This window comes from Gavia stellata, unplaced genomic scaffold (genome assembly GCF_030936135.1).
Source record: "Gavia stellata isolate bGavSte3 unplaced genomic scaffold, bGavSte3.hap2 HAP2_SCAFFOLD_42, whole genome shotgun sequence".
In the NCBI taxonomy this organism is placed as follows: Eukaryota; Metazoa; Chordata; class Aves; order Gaviiformes; family Gaviidae; genus Gavia; species Gavia stellata.
Genome location: NW_026776913.1, coordinates 147,275 through 166,381, shown reverse-complemented (window position 1 = coordinate 166,381; position 19,107 = coordinate 147,275). Strand labels below are relative to the sequence as shown.

Sequence of the window (19,107 nt, the reverse complement as noted above, 5' to 3'; positions counted from 1 at the left end):
ATTCCTCCTTGGGTGATCTCGAGCTTTGTGGGTCTCTATTCATCTCCCACCCAAGGCATACGCTGCCCTTGGAAATACCCTGTGCTCCCAGATTCTCTTGCTGACCGATGGCTGTCTGCCATGCCATATGTGGTACAGCCCTGGGTATGTCCCTCAGTGACACTCACCATCCCCACTGTCACTAGACACACTCAGAGATCAGTTCGAAATCCATCCCTTGGTCTTTAAAAAGTCATGAAGTGACGAGGAGCTTTTTGCTCCCAAATCCATGGATCAATGGGCCATTTTGAGTCTTGTTCTTTTTAACATCAGCTTCACAAGACGAGCCAACCATACAGGCAGCGTGCAGGGGAGATCCCATTTTATTATAGAGATACTGTGAGAGAGTCAGCTTCTGAGCCAGTGTTAACCATACCTTTCTATGGTTTCCAGGTGAGAGAGAGCACGTTCCTGCCTCAGATGCAGTGGGACAAATCCAAATAGTCATGTAGGAAATTGAAAGTGAGAAATAACAACAACAAAACCAGCAACAGAGTGAATAAACAAAACTCTAACACACTACGGGATGCACAGGGAATCATGTGTGAAGAGAGAGGGCAGGTCTCAGCTGTTGAAAAATGTTGAAAACCGTTTCGTCATGGCATCCTTGAGCTCCTGTTACACAGACCCTGGGTAACACAAACGTTGGATAGACATGTAATTACAAATGGCACAAATAATGACAATTCTTTATGGACAACATTGTGCAAAGTACGACAAAGCAAATAAACCCCAAACCCACAACCAAAGCCACCAAAAACTACAGAAGATGGGCTTGGCCTGTAACGAGTCACATTAGGAGTGATTTGCAGAAGATGATAATCAGTTTATTGCTTTTGAAAATCATCCAGTCATCAGTTTCCACACTGCATCCTTGAGCTCCTGGTTCCTCATGCTGTAGATGAGGGGGTTCACTGCTGGAGGCACCACCGAGTACAGAAACGACACCAGCAGGTTCAGGGATGGGGAGGAGATGGAGGGGGGCTTCAGGTAGGCAAACGTGCCCGTGCAAATTAAGAGGGAGACCACAGCCAGGTGAGGGAGGCACGTGGAAAAGGCTTTATGCGGTCCCTGCTCAGAGGGGATCCTCAGCACAGCCCTCAAGATCTGCACGTAGGACAGCACAATGAAAAGAAAACAAAGAAAAGAAAAAAATAAAGTAAAAACAAGAAGCCCAACTTCCCTGAGGTAAGCATCTGAGCAGGAGAGATTTACAATCTGTGGGATTTCACAGAAGAACTGGTCCACAGCATTGCCTTGGCAGAGTGGTAGTGAAAATGTATTGGCTGTGTGCAGCACAGCATTGAGCAACCCACTGCCCCAGGCAGCTGCTGCCATGTGGACACAAGCTCTGCTGCCCAGGAGGGTCCCGTAGTGCAGGGGTTTGCAGATGGCAATGTAACGGTCGTAGGACATGAAAGTGAGAAGATAAAACTCTGCTGACATGAAAAAGAGAAACAGAAATACTTGAGCAGCACAACCTGCATATGAAATGGCCCTGGTGTCCCAGAGGGAATTGGCCATGGCTTTGGGGAGAGTGGTGGAGATGGAGCCCAGGTCGAGGAGGGAGAGGTTGAGGAGGAAGAAGTACATGGGGCTGTGGAGGTGGTGGTCGCAGACTATGGCGGTGATGATGAGGCCATTGCCCAGGAGGGCAGCCAGGTAGATGCCCAGGAAGAGGCAGAAGTGCAAGAGCTGCAGCTCCCGCGTGTCTGCGAATGCCAGGAGGAGGAACTGGGTGATGGAGCTGCTGTTGGACATTGGCTGTTTCTTAGTATGGGGGCTCTGTCCACAAAAGGAAAAGACAGGAAAAATTAGGACATATTTCTCTGAGAAAAGCCACTCCAATTTTCACAAAAACACCACCCCCCGCCCCCCAGTCGGAATGCATTTCCATTCTCTAGTTTGTGCTGGCTGAGTGTGCTGTGAGGAGCAGGAGCTCTGCCCTTCTGCTGCTGAGGAGTCAGCTTTGATCTGCTGCAGTGGGTACATGGGAGCTGGTTCGAGACAGCTCCAATGTTCACAGGGGATGTAAAATGTAATCCACCTTTCATGGAAAAATTCAATATCTGCACTCATGTCTCAGAGTAACGTGGGCTGTGGCAGAGAGGCTTGGTATGTCTTTTTAATAATTTTGTCTGTGTTTTCTCACAGAGCTGCAGTGTCCATCAGTCCCTTTCCCATCTGCCCTGTGCTTTCGCTTGTGCTGCCTTGGAGATGACTTCAGACACAAATTACTCTTTTAAAAAAAAACCCTAAACCTGGACTCTGATGAGACCAAAGGAGCTCTGTTTCAAAGGACAGCTCTGCAAACTCTCCTCCAGCCCAGCCCAGAGGTGGAGGTGTGATGGAGAGGGGCAGGACACGACCCCTCCCAGAGAGAAGCAACTGACTCTGCGAGGAGAGTGCCGACCCCCAAGGAAAGGCTCCGCACTCCCGAGGATCCCACAGCAGAGCTGCGCCTTTCTGGGGGGCAGCTTGCAAGCCCTGCAGGACAGGCAAAGCAGAGACTCGGGGGTCCCTCCGATGGGAGGTTCTACAGAGAGAGTCAGCTCATTGCCCCGCAGACAGTGCCCAGCAGACATCTGCAGGGAAACACAGAAAGAGAGCTGCCGGAACGCACCCTCCCCCTGTGCTCCTTTGCAGTGTCCTCCCAACCCAATCCCTGTCTCTGCTGCCTGCAGCTGTCCCTGCCAGGAGCTGGTTCTCTGTCCCCTGTGTCTCCTCCCTGGCAGTGCTCACAGAGCCCATCCCACCCGCTGCCTGCTCAGCTCTGCCCTGCAGAGCCCTCCCTGCAGCAGGACACTGCCCAGGGGCATCTCTGGGTGTGCAGGCTCTGAGGGGAACATCAGACCAGCCCTGGCGAGGCTGGAAAAGTGACCCTGATGCTGTCTGTGACCACGGCATGGTGATTTCCAATACTCCCCGCTTTATTCACCTCTAAGAGGAACAGACTTGGAATTTCAGTGCCTCCTCCGGAAATGAGAGATTAATTTCTATGTGCCATTGCCCACCCAGACAACCCAGAGGAGAAGAGTGAAAGACCAGGATCCTTCACTTTCAGGCAGCCCCTGCCTTGCTGTGCTTCCTGAAAAGTCTCCTGGGAAGATCCTGCAGTGATGTGGAGCTGTGAGCAGCTCTGACCCACACAGCACCCTCTCAACAGCAGAAGGACCCTGCCATTGCACTGGTCTCTCCTTCCACCCCCAGCTTCTCCCCACAGCGCCGTGGGGAGCTCCCCGGGCAGGCTGAGTGCTGACCCTGGCAGGCGGCAGAGTCCCTGCCCCAGCACCCAGCCCCGGGGGTGCAGGGACCCTGCTCGGAAGGACAGCCCTGGGCACCCCTGGCTGCACACCCACCTTCACACCCTGCAGCCGTCCCTGGCAGAAGGCAGCCCTCATGCCCTGTCCCTCTGATGGTGCAGCAGGGAAGCCCTGCTCTGGAACACCTCCTCCCTCTCTACACTGGAGCACCTGTGGCAGTTCTCCCTGAAAGCTCTCAGAGTTTGTGGGATGTGCCAGCATTAGGAGATCTGTCCGTGAACTGTACCTAAATTGCTCTTTAGCCAGAGACTTACCGTGTCAAGGGCTGTGAAGATTTCTCCTCCAGTGAGCTCGCCTCTGTCCTCCCACCCCAGACTGCCTTTAACCTCTCTCTGCCTTGATCCTCTCCCCTCGGTGCCTGCAGGCAGTGCCCTCAGCCCTGCTGCGCTCTGCAGAGGAGCTGCTCCTGGGCAGAGCTGTCTCTCCTCAGCGCTGCCCGCTTGCCATGAGCTCCCTCCATCCCAGGAGCCCGGCACAGCTCAGCAGCAGAGGAGCAGCCCAAGGCGGCACTTTCTCTGCCCCTCGGGGCTCCCCCCAGGGGTCCCTGGGGCTCCAGGGGAACCTGCTGTGAAACAGGCTGGAGCAATCACTGAGGTTCCCTCCCGCAGCTGGGGAGAGACACTTCTTCCCAGCACTGACATTTCTCCTATCAGGAAAAGAGTCAGGCATGAAAATCACGTTTTGTTTGTTTCATCATTAGACAGGACACCAGGAAGGTGACAGGCAGGGATCTAATTTCTGCAAGCTGGGGACACGTCTTCAGTTGACTGAATTCAGACATTTCGTTCTGGGTTTGTAGTCCTAGGGATAGAAAGGTATCCAGAATTCTTTTGTCCAAGCCATCTCTCTCCTCTGAAGCAAAGCCTTTGCACACCCAGGCTCTTGGACACTTGATAACAGGTTCCCCTATGGCAAGTATGACCCTGCCTGATGCCACAGCTGTGGTGCTTCAGCCCAGATGTGCAGCAATGACCTCAGCCAGGGCCACGGACAGGACAAACTGGAGCCGTTACTGTGGGAGACAGAGCTGTGACCTGATGGCAGAGCTCAGTCCAGCTGGTCTTCAAGGACAGCATCCTCCAAGCTCTGCAATAACCCAGACTGCAACTCAAAGGAAACTAGAAAGGGCACCATAATGAGTGTTTACTACTTCAGGAACAGTTGAAGAAGAAAACCAAGGTACTCTGTGGTCACTGCTGAGTTTCATAAGAGCAGGTGTAGACAGAGCTGAGATTCTCTCTTATCCTCTTTGCCTCAGTCTTCCCCAGCAAGGTCTCGCAGGCCTCTGTGACTCAGGGCAGGACCCTGAAGGAGATCAGCCAGTGGTGGATGGGGATCAAGTCAGGGGTCACCTGAGCAAACGCAACCCTTACTAGTCTATGGGACAAGTGGGGCGGCATCCCAGGGAGCTGAGAGGGCAAGCCAATCTCACAGTGATGACACTCTCCCTCATCTTTAGAGGGTGATGGAAACTAGGGGGACTCCCTGATGACTGACAGCACCCAAACATGGCACGCACCTTTCAAAAATGCACAACAGATGAGCAGTGAAACTCAAGGCTGTGCTCCAGAGTGTGTCCATTCACTCAGATCCCATTTCTGGGTGGCTGAAAAAGGTGGTGTCTGGTTTTACTCAGGGTAGTGTGTGTCTCGCCATCCTCTTTGCTTTCTGTGATGAAAGGACAGGATTGCTGGGCGTGGGGAGAGCAGTGGTTGTCTTTTAACCTGGAAGTCAGTGAAGTTTTCAGCATCATCTCCCACATTATTCTTGTGCCCAAGTTAGGATATGATGGCCTGCGTGGGTGAGTCAGTAGATGGCTAAAACAACAGTCGGATGGTGGAGCTCAGAGGGATGAGGTCAATGTGTGGTACTCTGCCTGGAGGCATCTAGCTAAAAGGGTCCTGCAAGAGTCTGTCGTGCTACCTGCTCTGTTTCATGTGTTTTTAATGACCTGCAGGAGATGAGAGAGTTCATTTTCATAGCATTTGTAGATGCAACTATATTGAGGAGAGCAGAAACTACACTGCAGTCCACAGCTGCCATCCCAAAGGACATAGACAGGCCAGAGGGATGGGCAAAAAGTAGAAACATAAAATCATAGAATCATTTAGGTTGGAAAAGACCTTTAAGACCACCGAGTCCCACTGTTAACCTGACACTACCATGTCCACCACTAAACCAAGTCCCTAAGCGCCACATCTACGCATCTTTGAAATACCCCAGGGATGGTGACTTAACCACTTCCCTGCACAGCCTGTTCCTAGGCTTGATAAAACTTTTGGTGAAGAAATTTTTCCTAATATCCAATCTAAAGCTCCCCTGGCACAACTTGAGGCCGTTTCCTCTTGTCCTATCACTTGTTACCTGGGAAAAGAGACCAACACCCACCTCACTACAACCTCCTTTTAGGTAGTTGTAGAGAGCGATAAGGTCTCCCTGAGCCTCCTGTTCTCCAGTTCCCTTAGCCATTCCTCATAACACTTGTTCTCTGGACCCTTCATCAGCTTCATTGGTCTTTGTTGGACACGCTTCAGCACCTCAATGTCCTTCTTGTAGTGAGGGGCCCAAAACTGAACACAGCAGTTGAGGTGCAGACTCACCAGCACCGAGTACAGGGGGACAATCACCTCCGTACTCCTGCTGCCACACTATTTCTGATACAGGCCAGGATGCCGTTGGCCTTCTTGTCCTCCTGGGCACACTGCTGGCTCATCTTCAGCCAGCTGTCGATCAACACCCCCAGGTCCTTTTCTGCGGGTCATCTTTCCAGGCACTCGTCCCCAAGCCTGTAGCGTTGCATGGCGTTGTTGTGACCCAAGTGCAGGACCCGGCACTTGGCCTTGTTGAACCACATAGAGTTGGCCTCGGCCCATCCACCCAGCCTGTCCAGATCCCTCTGCAGAGCCTTCCGACCCTCAAGCAGATCAACACTCCCACACAACTTGGTGTCATCTGCAAACTTACTGAGGGAGCACTCGATCCCCTCATCCAGATCGTCCATAAATATATTCAACAAGACCAACCCCAAACCTGAGCCCTGGGGGACACCACTTGTGACCGGCTGCCAACATGACTGAACTCCATTCACCACAACCCTTTGGGGCCTGGCCATCCAAGCCATTCTTTTACCCAGCAAAGAGTACCCCCATCCAAGCCATGAGCAGCCAGTTTCTCCAGGCAAATGCTGTAGGAAACGGTGCCAAAGGCTTTACTTATGTCCAGGTAAACAATACCCACAGCCTTTCCCTCGTCCAATAAATGGGTTACCTTGTACTAGAAGGAGATACAGGTATCAATAGCTGCAATGGTATCTCCATCTGCAGTGGCATCTGCACCTGTATGGGCACCTGCAATCATCTATGCATCTGTAATCCTCTCTGTATCTACAACAGCGGCTCCATCTGCCATGCTACCTGCATCTGCAATGGTATCTCCATCTGCAATTAAATTTTATCTGCATCTCCAAAGGTACCTTCCTCTGAAATGGTATCTCTATCAGCAATGCTACCTCCGTCTGCAAGGGTATCTGCAACACTATCGCGCCTCCAATTTTGTGTACATCTGCTATGGCGTATGCTCAGAACCTGGAGTGGCATTTGCACCTCTAGTGGCATCTTCATCTGCAATCGCATCCAAAACTGTACGTGTTTCCGCAAGGGCATCTGCAGTGGTATCTGTGTCTGCCGTGGCATCTACAGTGTCATCTGCTTCTGCAAGGGAATCTGCAGTGGTATCTCTGATGGTATGGGTAGTGTTGTCTCTGCCTGTATTGGTATCGGTGTCTGTCATGGTGTCTAGATGGGTACTGGTATGTCTGATTGTACCTGCATCTGCGTCTCTTCTGGCATCTGTGCGTGTATCTTCAATTGTATTTGTAGCAGCACCCGTATGTTTAACCCTGCCTCTATCAGTCATGGCACCTCTATCGGTAATGGTATCACGAGCAGTAGCTGTAGTTGTAGGTGTAATGGAATGTGGGCTTGTGTCTGTGACTGTACTTGTATCTGCGATTGTACGTGTGATTGTATCTTGATCTGTAATTGTATCTGCAATTGTATGTGTAATGATTTGTGTGACTGGTCATGTAGCTCTACTTGTGCATGTTATGGTGTCTCCGACTCTAATTGTATCAGTAATTAGATCTATTTTATGCCTGTATCTGCAATTGAACGTGTGTATGTGTCTTTTAATTATAATGGTGGCTCTGTGTGCTGGTTTTGGCTGGGATAGAGTTAATTTTCTTTGTGGCAGCATGTATGGTGCTATGCTTTGGATTTGTAATGACAACAGCTTTGATAACACACCGATGGTTTAGTTATTGCTGAACAGCGCTTACTGTCATGAAAATTCAAGACTGGCCAGTGCCGACGGAGCAGAGAGGCTAGGACGCAAAGTAAGGAATTAGAAGGGTAAATCTTTGTTCATGCGCATGAGGAGTCCCAGCCAAATTGGGGCACCCCGAATGAGGTTTTACATGGGCTTCCCATACCCTTCAAGCTCTCGGGGAATTTTTATGGTACCCCGTGAGGTAAATTAAACAGACTTTTGTGCTTAAATATTTAATGACCAATGCATCGGTCAGAGTCCTACCGCAACAAGCATTTCTACAAGGAGTCTGCAAATACGCATCACAAGCAGATTCCTTACCTACACTTGCACCAGCCCAGCTCTGCAGCCCAAAGTTTGCCCCTGAGCTTGGGCCCCTGAGCGCTCCCACTCCAGGATGGCTACAAGACAATGCGGAGGCTGTTGCTGATCTCATCACCCAGGGAAACTTCACTCCCTTACAGGAAGTCCTTCTGTTTCTGGCATCCCTGCTTCCAGCCAGTTTAACCCCTTCTGCAGCTGGGCCTCCTTGCCCTCCCTGCCAGATCATTCCTGGGTCACAAATGACCCCTGCTGAGCAATCGTAAATTGAATTTCCCCTCCATATGCAAGGGGCCAGCTGCATGGGGGTAGGGGGCTGCTCAGTGCTGGTCTGTCCAAACCCTGTGCCTGATCTCCATGCTCTGTCCACTGTCTTATTAAACTCTGCTCCGGCTATTTGCTGGGTGAGAGTGCTCACTATTGCCTGTGTGTTTGGGGCGAATGCATGTACACGCTTTGCTGGTGAAATCCAGGGGCTGGCTGCAGCAGGAGGACACCAGGGTGTGGAGAGAGGCAGGGCTGGAGCTGCCAAGTGGATAACGGCCCCGGGTCTGGGCAGGGCACTTGGGCAGACCCAAGCGCAGGCCCACACTGGAGGGACCGTGAGCGTGTGTGCCCGTGGGTAAGCGCTGCAGGATCTGCACAGACCACTTGTCACCTGCACACCAGACCAGCTTGAGAAGGGAGCGGGATGGGGCCGGTTGTGATACTCATGCCTGTGTGTGTTCTGCCGGTGCTGTGGGGGCTGCAAAGGTGCTGTTCCCTGCTGGAGTTGGTCAGGTGTGTCCATCTGTATTTCCTCGCCGAGACCGGCATTTAGCACTTTCTTTTGAGTGATTCCCCGTTGGGTGACCTCTCACTTTGGGAGGATCCAGTCACTGCCCACCCCAGGAACGTGCTGCCCCTGCAGAACCCCCAGGCTCTCCAGGTAGCTGTAGATTCCCCTCCTGGAGGACGTCTTCTGCACAGTCGTATGTGGGACAGCCCTGGGTGCATAACTCAGTGCTCATTTACCATCTCCACGGTCACCATACACCAAAGGGTGAGCCCAAGATCCAGACCTGGGTCTCTAACAGCTGTGACAATGTGACAACGAGAGTTTCTCTCTCAATTCCAAGGAGAGAAAGGCCCTTTTGAGGTGAAATTCCTTGGGCCTGATGCTGCCATCAGCTTTGGAAGAAGAGCCCAAACTTCAGTCAGCACACTGGGGAGATCCCATTTTATTTCAGAAATGCTATGAGAGTGTAGCTCTGTCCCAGTGAAAGACAGACTTTTATATGAGAGCCAGGGAAGACAGAGCAGGCTCATTCCTCAGTAGAAGTAAGGAGAATCTCAACATTTATGTAGAAACACAGTAAAGGCTAATAACAACACAGATAATGAAAACAAAAAGGACAAAAGAGCAAACAAAGCACAGCCCAGCAATGGGATACATGGGAAACATCCCTAAAATCACTTTCTTCATGGCATCCTTGAGCTCCCGGTTCCTCATGCTGTAGATGAGGGGGTTCAAGGCTGGAGTCACCACTGAGTACAGCATTGCCATCACTGAATCCAGAGCTGCAGAGGAGATGGAGGGGGGCTTGAGGTAGGCAAACGTGCCAGTGCTGATAAACAGGGAGACCACAGCCAGGTGAGGGAGGCACGTGGAAAAGGCTTTGTGCCGTCCCTGCTCAGAGGGAATCCTCAACACGGCCCTCAAGATCTGCACATAGGACAGCAAGATGAAAACAAAACACCCCCAGAATAGAAAAGCACTAAAACTGAAAGGCCCAGCTACCCGGAGGTAGGAGTCTGAGCAGGAGAGCTTGAGGATCTGTGGAATTTCACAGAAGAACTGGTCCACAGTATTGCCTTGGCAGAGTGGAAGTGAAAATGTATTGGCTGTGTGAAGGAGAGAATTGAGAAACCCACTGCCCCAGGCAGCTGTTGCTATTTTGGCACAAGCTGTGCTGCCCAGGAGGGTCCCATAGTGCAGGGGTTTGCAGATGGCAATGTAGCGGTCGTAGGACATGACAGTGAGCAGAAAAAATTCTGCTGACATCAAAAATGTAATGAAAAATACCTGGGCAGCACATCCTGAGTAGGAGATGGCCCTGGTGTCCCAGAGGGAATTGGCCATGGATTTGGGGAGAGTGGTGGAGATGGAGCCGAGGTCGAGGAGGGAGAGGTTGAGGAGGAAGAAGTACATGGGGCTGTGGAGGTGGTGGTCGCAGGCTATGGCGGTGATGATGAGGCCATTGCCCAGGAGGGCAGCCAGGTAGATGCCCAGGAAGAGGCAGAAGTGCAAGAGCTGCAGCTCCCGCGTGTCTGTGAATGCCAGGAGGAGGAACTGGGTGATGGAGCTGCTGTTGGACATCTGTTTTCTGTGGGCATTGGGACCTGTCCAAGGTGAAAAAGACAATGACAATTGAGGACAGACTTCTCTGAGGAAAATAACATGCTATTTGTCATAGAAATCCCCATCCCTGTGATGAATGAGGAACAAGCCAGCGCATTCCCCAGCCCTGTCAATTGAATGGCATGGTGCCTGACAGTTTAAAACAGAGCTTGGGCACCTACTTCCCATGAAGATACTTCCAGGGAAGGACACCCAGAGTCAGTGCCAGAACAGAAGCTGACCTGCACCCCAATCCATATCCCAGAGAGCAAGAGCAGCACGGAAAGGTGGGGAAACAGGGAAGAAAACTGCAATGCTCCAAAGCAATGAGGTGAGGACAGAAAGGCAGAGGGGTGTGCTGTGAAGCCTTCTCCTTACCCAGCTGTGCTCACCACCTCTCACATGGTGTCACTGTAGGGCAGGTGGTTTTAGCCTCTTTTTTGTGTACTGCATCCCAAGACACATCCACCTGGAAGGCAAGCTGCCCAGGGCATGACTCATAACAGGGACCCCATGGCCATGAAGGCAGAGGCTCTGCTGGGTAGGAGAGGAGACCAGGGAGTTGCTCTGGGGAAGGTATCTGCACTCCAGGGCATGGCAAGGAGGTGCCCAAATAGCCCTGCCATGGCATTTCTGGTAGCAGCTCCTTCTCATTCCCTGCCCTTGTCTCTGCTGGAGATGTCCCTGCTGGAAGCTGATTCCCTGTCCCAATGTCTCTCTCCTACCATCTCCCACAGACCCCATCCCATTCACCGTGTGCTCAGCTCTGCCCTGCAGACACCTCCTGGCACCAGGGTACTGCCCAGGGGCACCTCTGTCTGTGCTGGAGCTAATGAGCAGATCAGACAAGAGCTAATGAGAAGTGGGGTCTCAGTGCCTTTCCCAGAACATAGAAATAAATTTCCATCTCTCACTGCCCTTCCAGACAACCAAGAGGAGAAAACTCAAAACACCGGCAGCTTCCCTTTCAGGTAACCGCCACATAGACCTTCCTTTTGAAAAGTGCCCTTGGAAATGTCCTGGGGGGGATGTGGAGCTGTGAGCAGCCTTGACCCAGGTAGCACTCTCTCCACAGCAGAAGGACCCTGCCCTGCCCTGATGGGCTTCCCACAGTGCCATGGGGAGCTCCCCGGGCAGGCTGAGTGCTGACCCTGGCAGGCGGCAGAGTCCCTGCCCCAGCACCCAGCCCCGGGGGTGCAGGGACCCTGCTCGGAAGGACAGCCCTGGGCACCCCTGGCTGCACACCCACCTTCACACCCTGCAGCCGTCCCTGGCAGAAGGCAGCCCTCATGCCCTGTCCCTCTCATGGTGCAGCAGGGAAGCCCTGCTCTGGGGCACCTCCTCCTCCTCTACACTGGAGAACCTGTGGCAGTTCTTCCTGAAAGGTCTCACAGTTTGTGGGATGTGCCATCATTAGGAGATCTGTCCGTGAACTGTACCTAAATCGCCCTGCAGCCAGAGACTTACCGTGTCAAGGGCTGTGAAGATTCCTCCTCCAGTGAGCTCGCCTCTGTCCTCCCACCCCAGACTGCCTTTAACCTCTCTCTGCCTTGATCCTCTCCCCTCGGTGCCTGCAGGCAGTGCCCTCAGCCCTGCTGCGCTCTGCAGAGGAGCTGCTCCTGGGCAGAGCTGTCTCTCGGCAGTGCTGCCCGCTTGCCATGAGCTCCCTCCGTCCCAGGAGCCCGGCCCAGCTCAGCAGCAGAGGAGCAGCCCAAGGCGGCACTTTCTCTGCCCCTCGGGGCTCCCCCCAGGGGTCCCTGGGGCTCCAGGGGAACCTGCTGTGAAACAGGCTGGAGCAATCACTGAGGTTCCCTCCCGCAGCTGGGGAGAGACACTTCTTCCCAGCACTGTCATTTCCCTGCTGAGAGACAGACTCACGCCCAAGTATCAACTTTTCTTGGCCCATCTTTAGACAGGACAGCCAGACAGGGACAGGCAGGGATCTCCTTTACCCCTGCTGAGGGAAGGGATGCAGCTGAGCCCGACAAGGCATCTCATCCTGGGTTTGGAGTGCTGGGGCTGGAAGGGCACTCAGCTCCCTCCCATGCACACCACAGACCCACAGCAGGTGGGATTCCTCCTGCCCCCCTTCAGGTGGACACACAATAGGCACCTGCATGTGAGCTCCTGCTCTCAGCTCCCATGGTAATTAATGGAGCTGGAGGCCAGGAGTGAGCTGTTCAGATGCAGTTGTCTGGTGACACCTGAGGTGCCAGAGGTGGTCAAAGATAATAGAGACAGATTGAAGATACGTGCAGGCTGATGTAGAGACAGGCCAACATCTGGGGCATCTTCTTGGAGGCTCTTGGGGATTTCCTTTGGCCAACTGAAAGGACAGCTGCTGCCCAAATTAAGGGCAACTGAACCTGTCCCTACTCGTTATGTTCAGGTCAGCCTATAGAGACATTCATAGGATGGAATGGAGTCGTATGCCATAGGGAGAGCTCAGTCTCTTTCTTCCTCTCCTCCAGGTGTTGGGTTTACTAGATCTTCACTGACTGTATTGGCAGCTGCCTCCTGTTCATCCCCACATTGTGGTACAGAATTCAAGGCAGCTGCTCAATGTAAGGTTCAAATCCAGGCACACAGAGCTACATGAGATGCCTGGGCTGCCAAGAAAATCACAGGACCACCAGGAAAGCAATTCCCATTCAGGGTAGTTGGGTGACAGACACCCCAGTCGGCATCACAGAGAATGCCATTTGGTGCCTCACACATTGCTTGGGGCAATGTGTCACATACACAACGCATTCCCAGAGAATGTGATTTTCCCTGACACGTTGCTCGGGGCTTTTCCTGGGGCAGTGTGGTCAAGGAACATCCCTCCATCACACATCCCCAGGAAGATCCCTGAGCAAGTGCAAAAACACGGTTTGAAACCTGCCAGGCTCCTGCGTAGGGAAGAGGAGTCCATGAGGCCCTCGAGCTGTAATGATGAAGTTCCTACTGGAAGGCCCTGGCTGGCACAGGCAACAGCCACAGCCAAGGGGAGGAGGACGTCAGCTCTGTTGGGGGCTTTCGGCATTGCCAGCTCCCTCGACCACCTCCACCCAAGGCTGTCCTATGGTGTGTACGCCTGGCCCTGTTTCCTTGAAGGCTGTGGACACTCCATCCTCTTGTTCTCACCTGAGTATCTCACTGCCTTTACTGATTCCTCTCTGCCATCCCTGGCTGTTCCTTGAAACACAAAGCCTTGGGCTGGCCCAGGCTCCCTCTGGGCGGCCTCTTGTATCACAGCACTGCCCTTGGGGTGGCATTTCTTTCTCTCCTGTCCAGTCTAAACCCACCAGACAAACACCCAGCTGCCTCAGCACCCCCAAGGAGGGCACTAGACCCCGACCCCCATCTCTGCAGAGCTCTTCTGGGCACTCTCCAGTTCCTCCCAAATTGCCTAGAGCAGGAAACCCCACAGAGGGACACACTACTCCAAATGTGGCCACAACGGTGCTCACTCGACGAGGACGATAACTCCCACTGTCTGGGTCACCAATTCCTAACGCAGCTGATCTTTCTTCTGGTGAGCACGTGCTACTGGCTCATACAGCATCCCTCATTGGGCCCAGGCCCTTCTGCTTTGGGTCCCTGCTCAGCCAGTCGGGTACCAGCCTGCCCTGAGGTACAGGGTTATTCTTCCCCCTCCAATACAGGACTGGTGGCTTCTCCTTGTAAATTCAGGAGGTTTCTGTTGGCTGAATCCCAGAGATCCTCAAGGTCCTCATGGACTGAGTCACTGTTTTGTCAGCTGTTCGTGCAATTGAATTAGTCTGATTGTGGTGTCTCTCAGAAGAGAACATCATGTGTTGGAGGACAGTACAAATGGTAAAATGAGGTATTAGTTTAATGGAGTCACTTTCCAATATAGAATTTTCCATGCTGCCCATCTCAGAAAGAGCTACAGAGCAAGCAAAGGCAAGACCAGTGTGGGAAGAGCAAACACAGGTGGGCTGTTTGCATGCGAGGAGATAAGGATGACCAAGGGGCAGAGCTCAGATGGGGGAAAAGAGGGGAAAAGAAAAGAGAAGATGAAGCAAAGGACATGATCGAGGCTGTTTGGAGGTACCTGCCAAGCAGCTCTGCAGGTAAGCAGTGGTGACATGCGCAAGACAAAAAAGATAATCTGACCAAACTTAGGTTTGCTCACCTCCATGGTCATGGGGAAGCTGAGTGCTTTCCCTAGCATGGTTCAGGGAAGCCCTGTGGTGGAAGGAAATGGGCAGTCCCTCATGCTGCACGAGAGCCAACCTGCTGCTCCCAGCAAGGTCAGCTATCAAGTCACACCAGGTGGCTCAGAGTTTTATTTGTGTGAGGCTTGAAATCTTCCAAGGCCTGACAGAGCACAACCTCTCTGGGCAACCTGCCTCAGGGCTTGACCCTCTTCATGGGTAAAGAGCTTTTCCTCAGGTGTTTCAAGTAAGTCCATTGGCCCTCACCCTCCCATCATTCACAACAGGGAAGGAGAGCCTGGCTGCCTCTTCCTGGTGATCTCCTGGTAGGTGTGGAAAGGCTGTCCCCAGGTGTCCCCAAAGGCTTCTCTTCTCTCCACTGAACAAACCCAGCTCCCTCAGACTGCCATAGTGGCAAAGCCAACCTTACAAATCATGTCTGAGATTTTTAGGGCATTTTGAGTTTTTACTGGCTTTCCCAAGGACCCCTCAGATGTTATAACATCATTACCCTCGTGTCATGACTTTCTGATTGCATCCCTCTCATTTGGCATCATGTTGCAATGCACAGGTGTTTCAGGCTGTGAGAAGGGCCTGTTCTGTCTGAAAACAAAGAGTCATCCACAATGAAACTTTGAACATAAAATGTTTCAGTCCTTAGTGGCATCCTGACACCATTGAGAGGGTGTGGCTCTAGGGTTACCATGCTTGGTGCTAATCCAGATGCAGAGGAGGAATTGATGACTGCAAGAATTGCAGTAGCTATTATGAGAGATGACAGAATCACAAACCCATTCATGCTGGAAAGCACCTTCGGATGCCTCTAGACCAACCTCGGGCTCACTTCAGGATCAATACTGGAATCACCCCGAGTTCCTCAGCTCTTGGCCGAATGGAGTCCTGACAATGTCTCCTGGGGACTTTTTTGAGAGCCTTAGTGAACCTGCATCTTGAAGATCCATGGAGCCCTCTGAGGACATTCAAGGGGCCTTTGGCTGCCAAGTAAGAAGAGTCAGAGGAGACGTAGACTTCTGACAAGCTGCTGGCAAGCTCTAGCAGCTTCTAAGGAGCTCTGTCAGCTGTCCTTGATCAAGGGGTGCATTGCTGGGAGGCTGCGGAAGCTTGTCCTGATCTTGGAATGTTAACCCCTTCTGCTCTTCCACACGAGAACCACTGATGTTGTCCTAGGAGACCTGGAAAGTAGCAAGCATGACTACGCTGCTCTGGGTGTGATGGTCAAGGGCAGGAGGGTGCAGATGGTATTCTTCTCCATCCTGCTATTGAGGGGAAAAGGTTTGAAAAGAATTGGGCAGATCCTGCAGTCAGACAATCGGTTTTGCAACTGGTACCAGCAACAGCGTTTCTATAGAATGAGTCTCATTCTGAAGATCAACAACTGCATGTAAAAGACAGAATTGACCTGATGAAGTCAAGGAATCATCGAATATCTAATGTTGGAAGGGACCCATAAGGATCATTGAGTCCAACTCCCTAATCCTCACAAGGACTACTTAAAACTAAAGCACATGACATATGTTTTCAAGACGCTCCTTGAACTCTGACAGGCTTGGTACCGTGAGCACTTCCCTCGGGAGCCTGTTCCCATGACTAACAGCCCTCTCAGTGAAGAACCTTTTACTCATGTCCAATCTGAACGTCCCCTGACGCAGCTCCATTCCATTTCCTCGGGTCCTATCGCTGGTCACCAGAGAGGGGAGATCAGCATCTCCCTCTCCGCTGCCCTCCTTGAGGAAGTTGTAGACTGCGATGAGCTCACCCCTCAGCCTTCTCTTCTCCAAGCTGAACAAATCAAGTGACCTCAGCCACTGCTCCCAAGTCTTGCCCTCGAGACCTTTCACCACCTTGGTTGCCCTTCCCTGGACACACTTTAATACTTTGGTGTCCTTCTTCTACTGAGGTGCCCCAAACAGCACACAGCACTTGAGGTGGGGCCGTACCAGTGCAGTGCGGAGTGGGACAATCACCTCCCTCCACCAGCTAGCGATGATGTGCTTGATGCACCCCAGGACACGGGTGGCCCTTTTGGCTGCCACGGCACACTATTGACTCCTATTCAATTTGCCCTGAACCCAAAAACCCCAGATCTCTTTCTGCAGGGCTGCTCTTCAGCCTCTCCTCCCCCAATTTGTATGTATAACTCGGATTACTGCATCCCAGGTGGAGAATCCAGCTCTTGCTCCTGTTAAATTTGATGTGGTTGGCGATTGCCCAGCTCTCCAGTCTATCCAGTTCTCTCTATAAGGCCTCTCCACCCTCAATCAAATCCAGACCTCCTCCTATTTCACCATCATCTGCAAACTTACTGAATTTATTGTATTACTGTATTCAGGAAGTCATGGTAGGTGGTTAAATCTGCTGGGAAACAGGCACAGGCATAGGACAGTGTAGGAAAGCCTGCGGTGGGGACAGCTGAGAGTCTTGGTGGGTCTGGGACCTCTCAATAACACAAGTGGGGTCCTTGTCCTCTTCGCTGTCACTTCTGCCTCTTCCAAGAAGGTCACCATTTCCTTACAGCCCCAGTGCTTTCTTGCCTCCTCATCCTTCATAGAGGCTGGCAGCTGTGCGACCGCTGTCCTGCACTTGTCATTGCGCACCCCACATCCCACTGCTCATAGGAAGAGCCCTGAGCATCCAGTGAGGGACAGGATGCCTTTTGCATGGTGATGGGGGTCAGGACTAGGTCATCCTCCTTAGAGAAAGACATCAAGGGCCTGCTTGGCATCAGAGCCACCCCCACATTTCATTTTCCACCTCTTATCTGTCACCTTTGACTTCCTCTTTCACCAGCCCCCAGGGATGGTCACCTTGTCCATCGTTCCCTCCATGGTCTCTGCAGTGATGGCGCTTGGTGGGGCTCACTAACCCCCTCAGAAATGTGGAGGTTTGCTTCTGCTTCTCCTTCTCTAGAGGCCTGTTCAATCTTTCAGGATCTGCAGTTCAGGAAGTTGGCTCCAGAGGGCACTCGAACATGAAAAACGCCCTAACAAGCCAATTTTCCTGATTTTCTGGTTTTATGTGGTTCATTTGAGAGCTTTCAGGAGTGTATTCAAAGTGAAAAGAGTTCATCATTCACCAACAGGAAGAAAGAATTTATTCTTTTCCCACTTCCCTTTATTTTTCTGCATAAACCTTAAGTGATAGCAGCAATCTGCAACTGATTTTGAAAGAGAGCATATCCTAACTGCCGAGGAATATATATGGAAGTCACTACCCTTTATGGCAGAAACTATATGGGCAGTCTTGGTACCTTCCACCAACTCCACCATTTCTATCTTCAATCATGTGCGCCTTACAGCAGTGCTGTACAAACAGAGTCTTCTCAACTAAAGCCTGCAGCTGCATGTTTCAGCCCCTTGGCACCAGTTCCCACTGTTTCACCTGGAGAACGAGCTGCACACAGGCACAGAAGGAAGTTTCTTACTTGCCAACAAACAAAACCAAAGGTAGACATAGTTCAATACAACATAGAAGACATTCCTCACCTGTATATTAAGGCCATCTTACCTCCTCATAAGTCCACTTTCCACAGTGGATAGCCTTAGACCGATGCAAAACACATCATTGTGTGAAGGACACATCCCAAGAGCACCCAAAACACTTTCTGTCCCCTCCCAAGCCCTTGCCCACCTCCCCAGGCCTTTGCAGGGGAGGGAGGTTGGAGAGGTAGCCTTGATGCTGTACCAGCACTGCTAAGCAAGAGCCAAAACAGCGGTGTGGTAGCAACAGCACTCCGGCTACAAATACAAAGCTGAGCACCATGAGGGCTGCTATGGGGAACGTTAACTCCACCCCAGCTTGGTCCAGGACATGGCCAAATCTCCAGGTGTGTCAAGGTCTCTCTGGACTGAAGCTCCAACAGTCCAGCTGTTAAAGCACGTGTGCCAATGGTCATCCTGAGTCGTGGTGCCTCCAACAAGATCAGAACACTACAGATGACAAGAAGACTACTAGTGTAATGGAGCTGCTAACCAAGGTAGAAAGTACCGTGGTAACCATCTCAGAACCACCAAAGGAAGGTCCAAAGTGAAGCCAAGGCAGGGCCAGTGGGGAAACGGTGAAAAGGAGTTGGATTTTACATGGGAAGGGATAAGGATGATTGAAGAGTAGGGCTTGAGAGGTGGGAAAAGAGTGAAAAGGGGAATGAAAGGTGAAGCAAAGGGAATGATCAGGGCTGTTTGGGGATAGCTGTCAAGCAGCCCTGCATCTGAGCAACACTGCCTGGAAGCGGATAAGCAAGCTGCAGCTGCTCTGACCATACTAACATCTGACTTACTTCTATGGTGGTCATGTGGAACTGAAAACTTTCCCTACTCTCATCAAGGGAAGACCCAGAGGGGAAGGAACTGCAGCATCATTTAGTTTTCCACTCTTCTGAATGGGACTCCAGGGGGTCTCTGCTCTGACCTCCTGCTCATGGCAGAAGCAGCTATGGAGTCAGACCATGTTGCTTAAGGCTTTATCCAGTGAAGGCTGAAAGCATCCAAGGACAGAGATGGCACAATGTCTCTGGGAAACCTGCTCTGATGCTTGGATG

The 19,107-nt window shown here is 51.9% G+C and overlaps 2 protein-coding genes across 2 annotated transcripts; both read right to left on the bottom strand.

Annotated features, from left to right (window-relative positions):
* Positions 1–882: 882 nt before the first annotated feature.
* On the bottom strand, positions 883–1,800 carry LOC132321500 (olfactory receptor 14A16-like). Its single transcript, XM_059834994.1, has one exon. The coding sequence runs from the start codon at positions 1,798–1,800 to the stop codon at positions 883–885; it is 918 nt and encodes a 305-aa protein (XP_059690977.1).
* A 787-nt stretch (positions 1,801–2,587) lies between these two features.
* LOC132321393 (olfactory receptor 14A16-like) lies at positions 2,588–10,359 on the bottom strand. The gene is made up of 2 exons (XM_059834891.1): positions 9,443–10,359; positions 2,588–2,624 (listed from the first exon to the last, which is right to left on the bottom strand). The coding sequence occupies exons 1-2, from the start codon at positions 10,198–10,200 to the stop codon at positions 2,588–2,590; spliced, it is 795 nt and encodes a 264-aa protein (XP_059690874.1). The 5' UTR covers positions 10,201–10,359.
* Between the last annotated feature and the right edge of the window lie 8,748 nt (positions 10,360–19,107).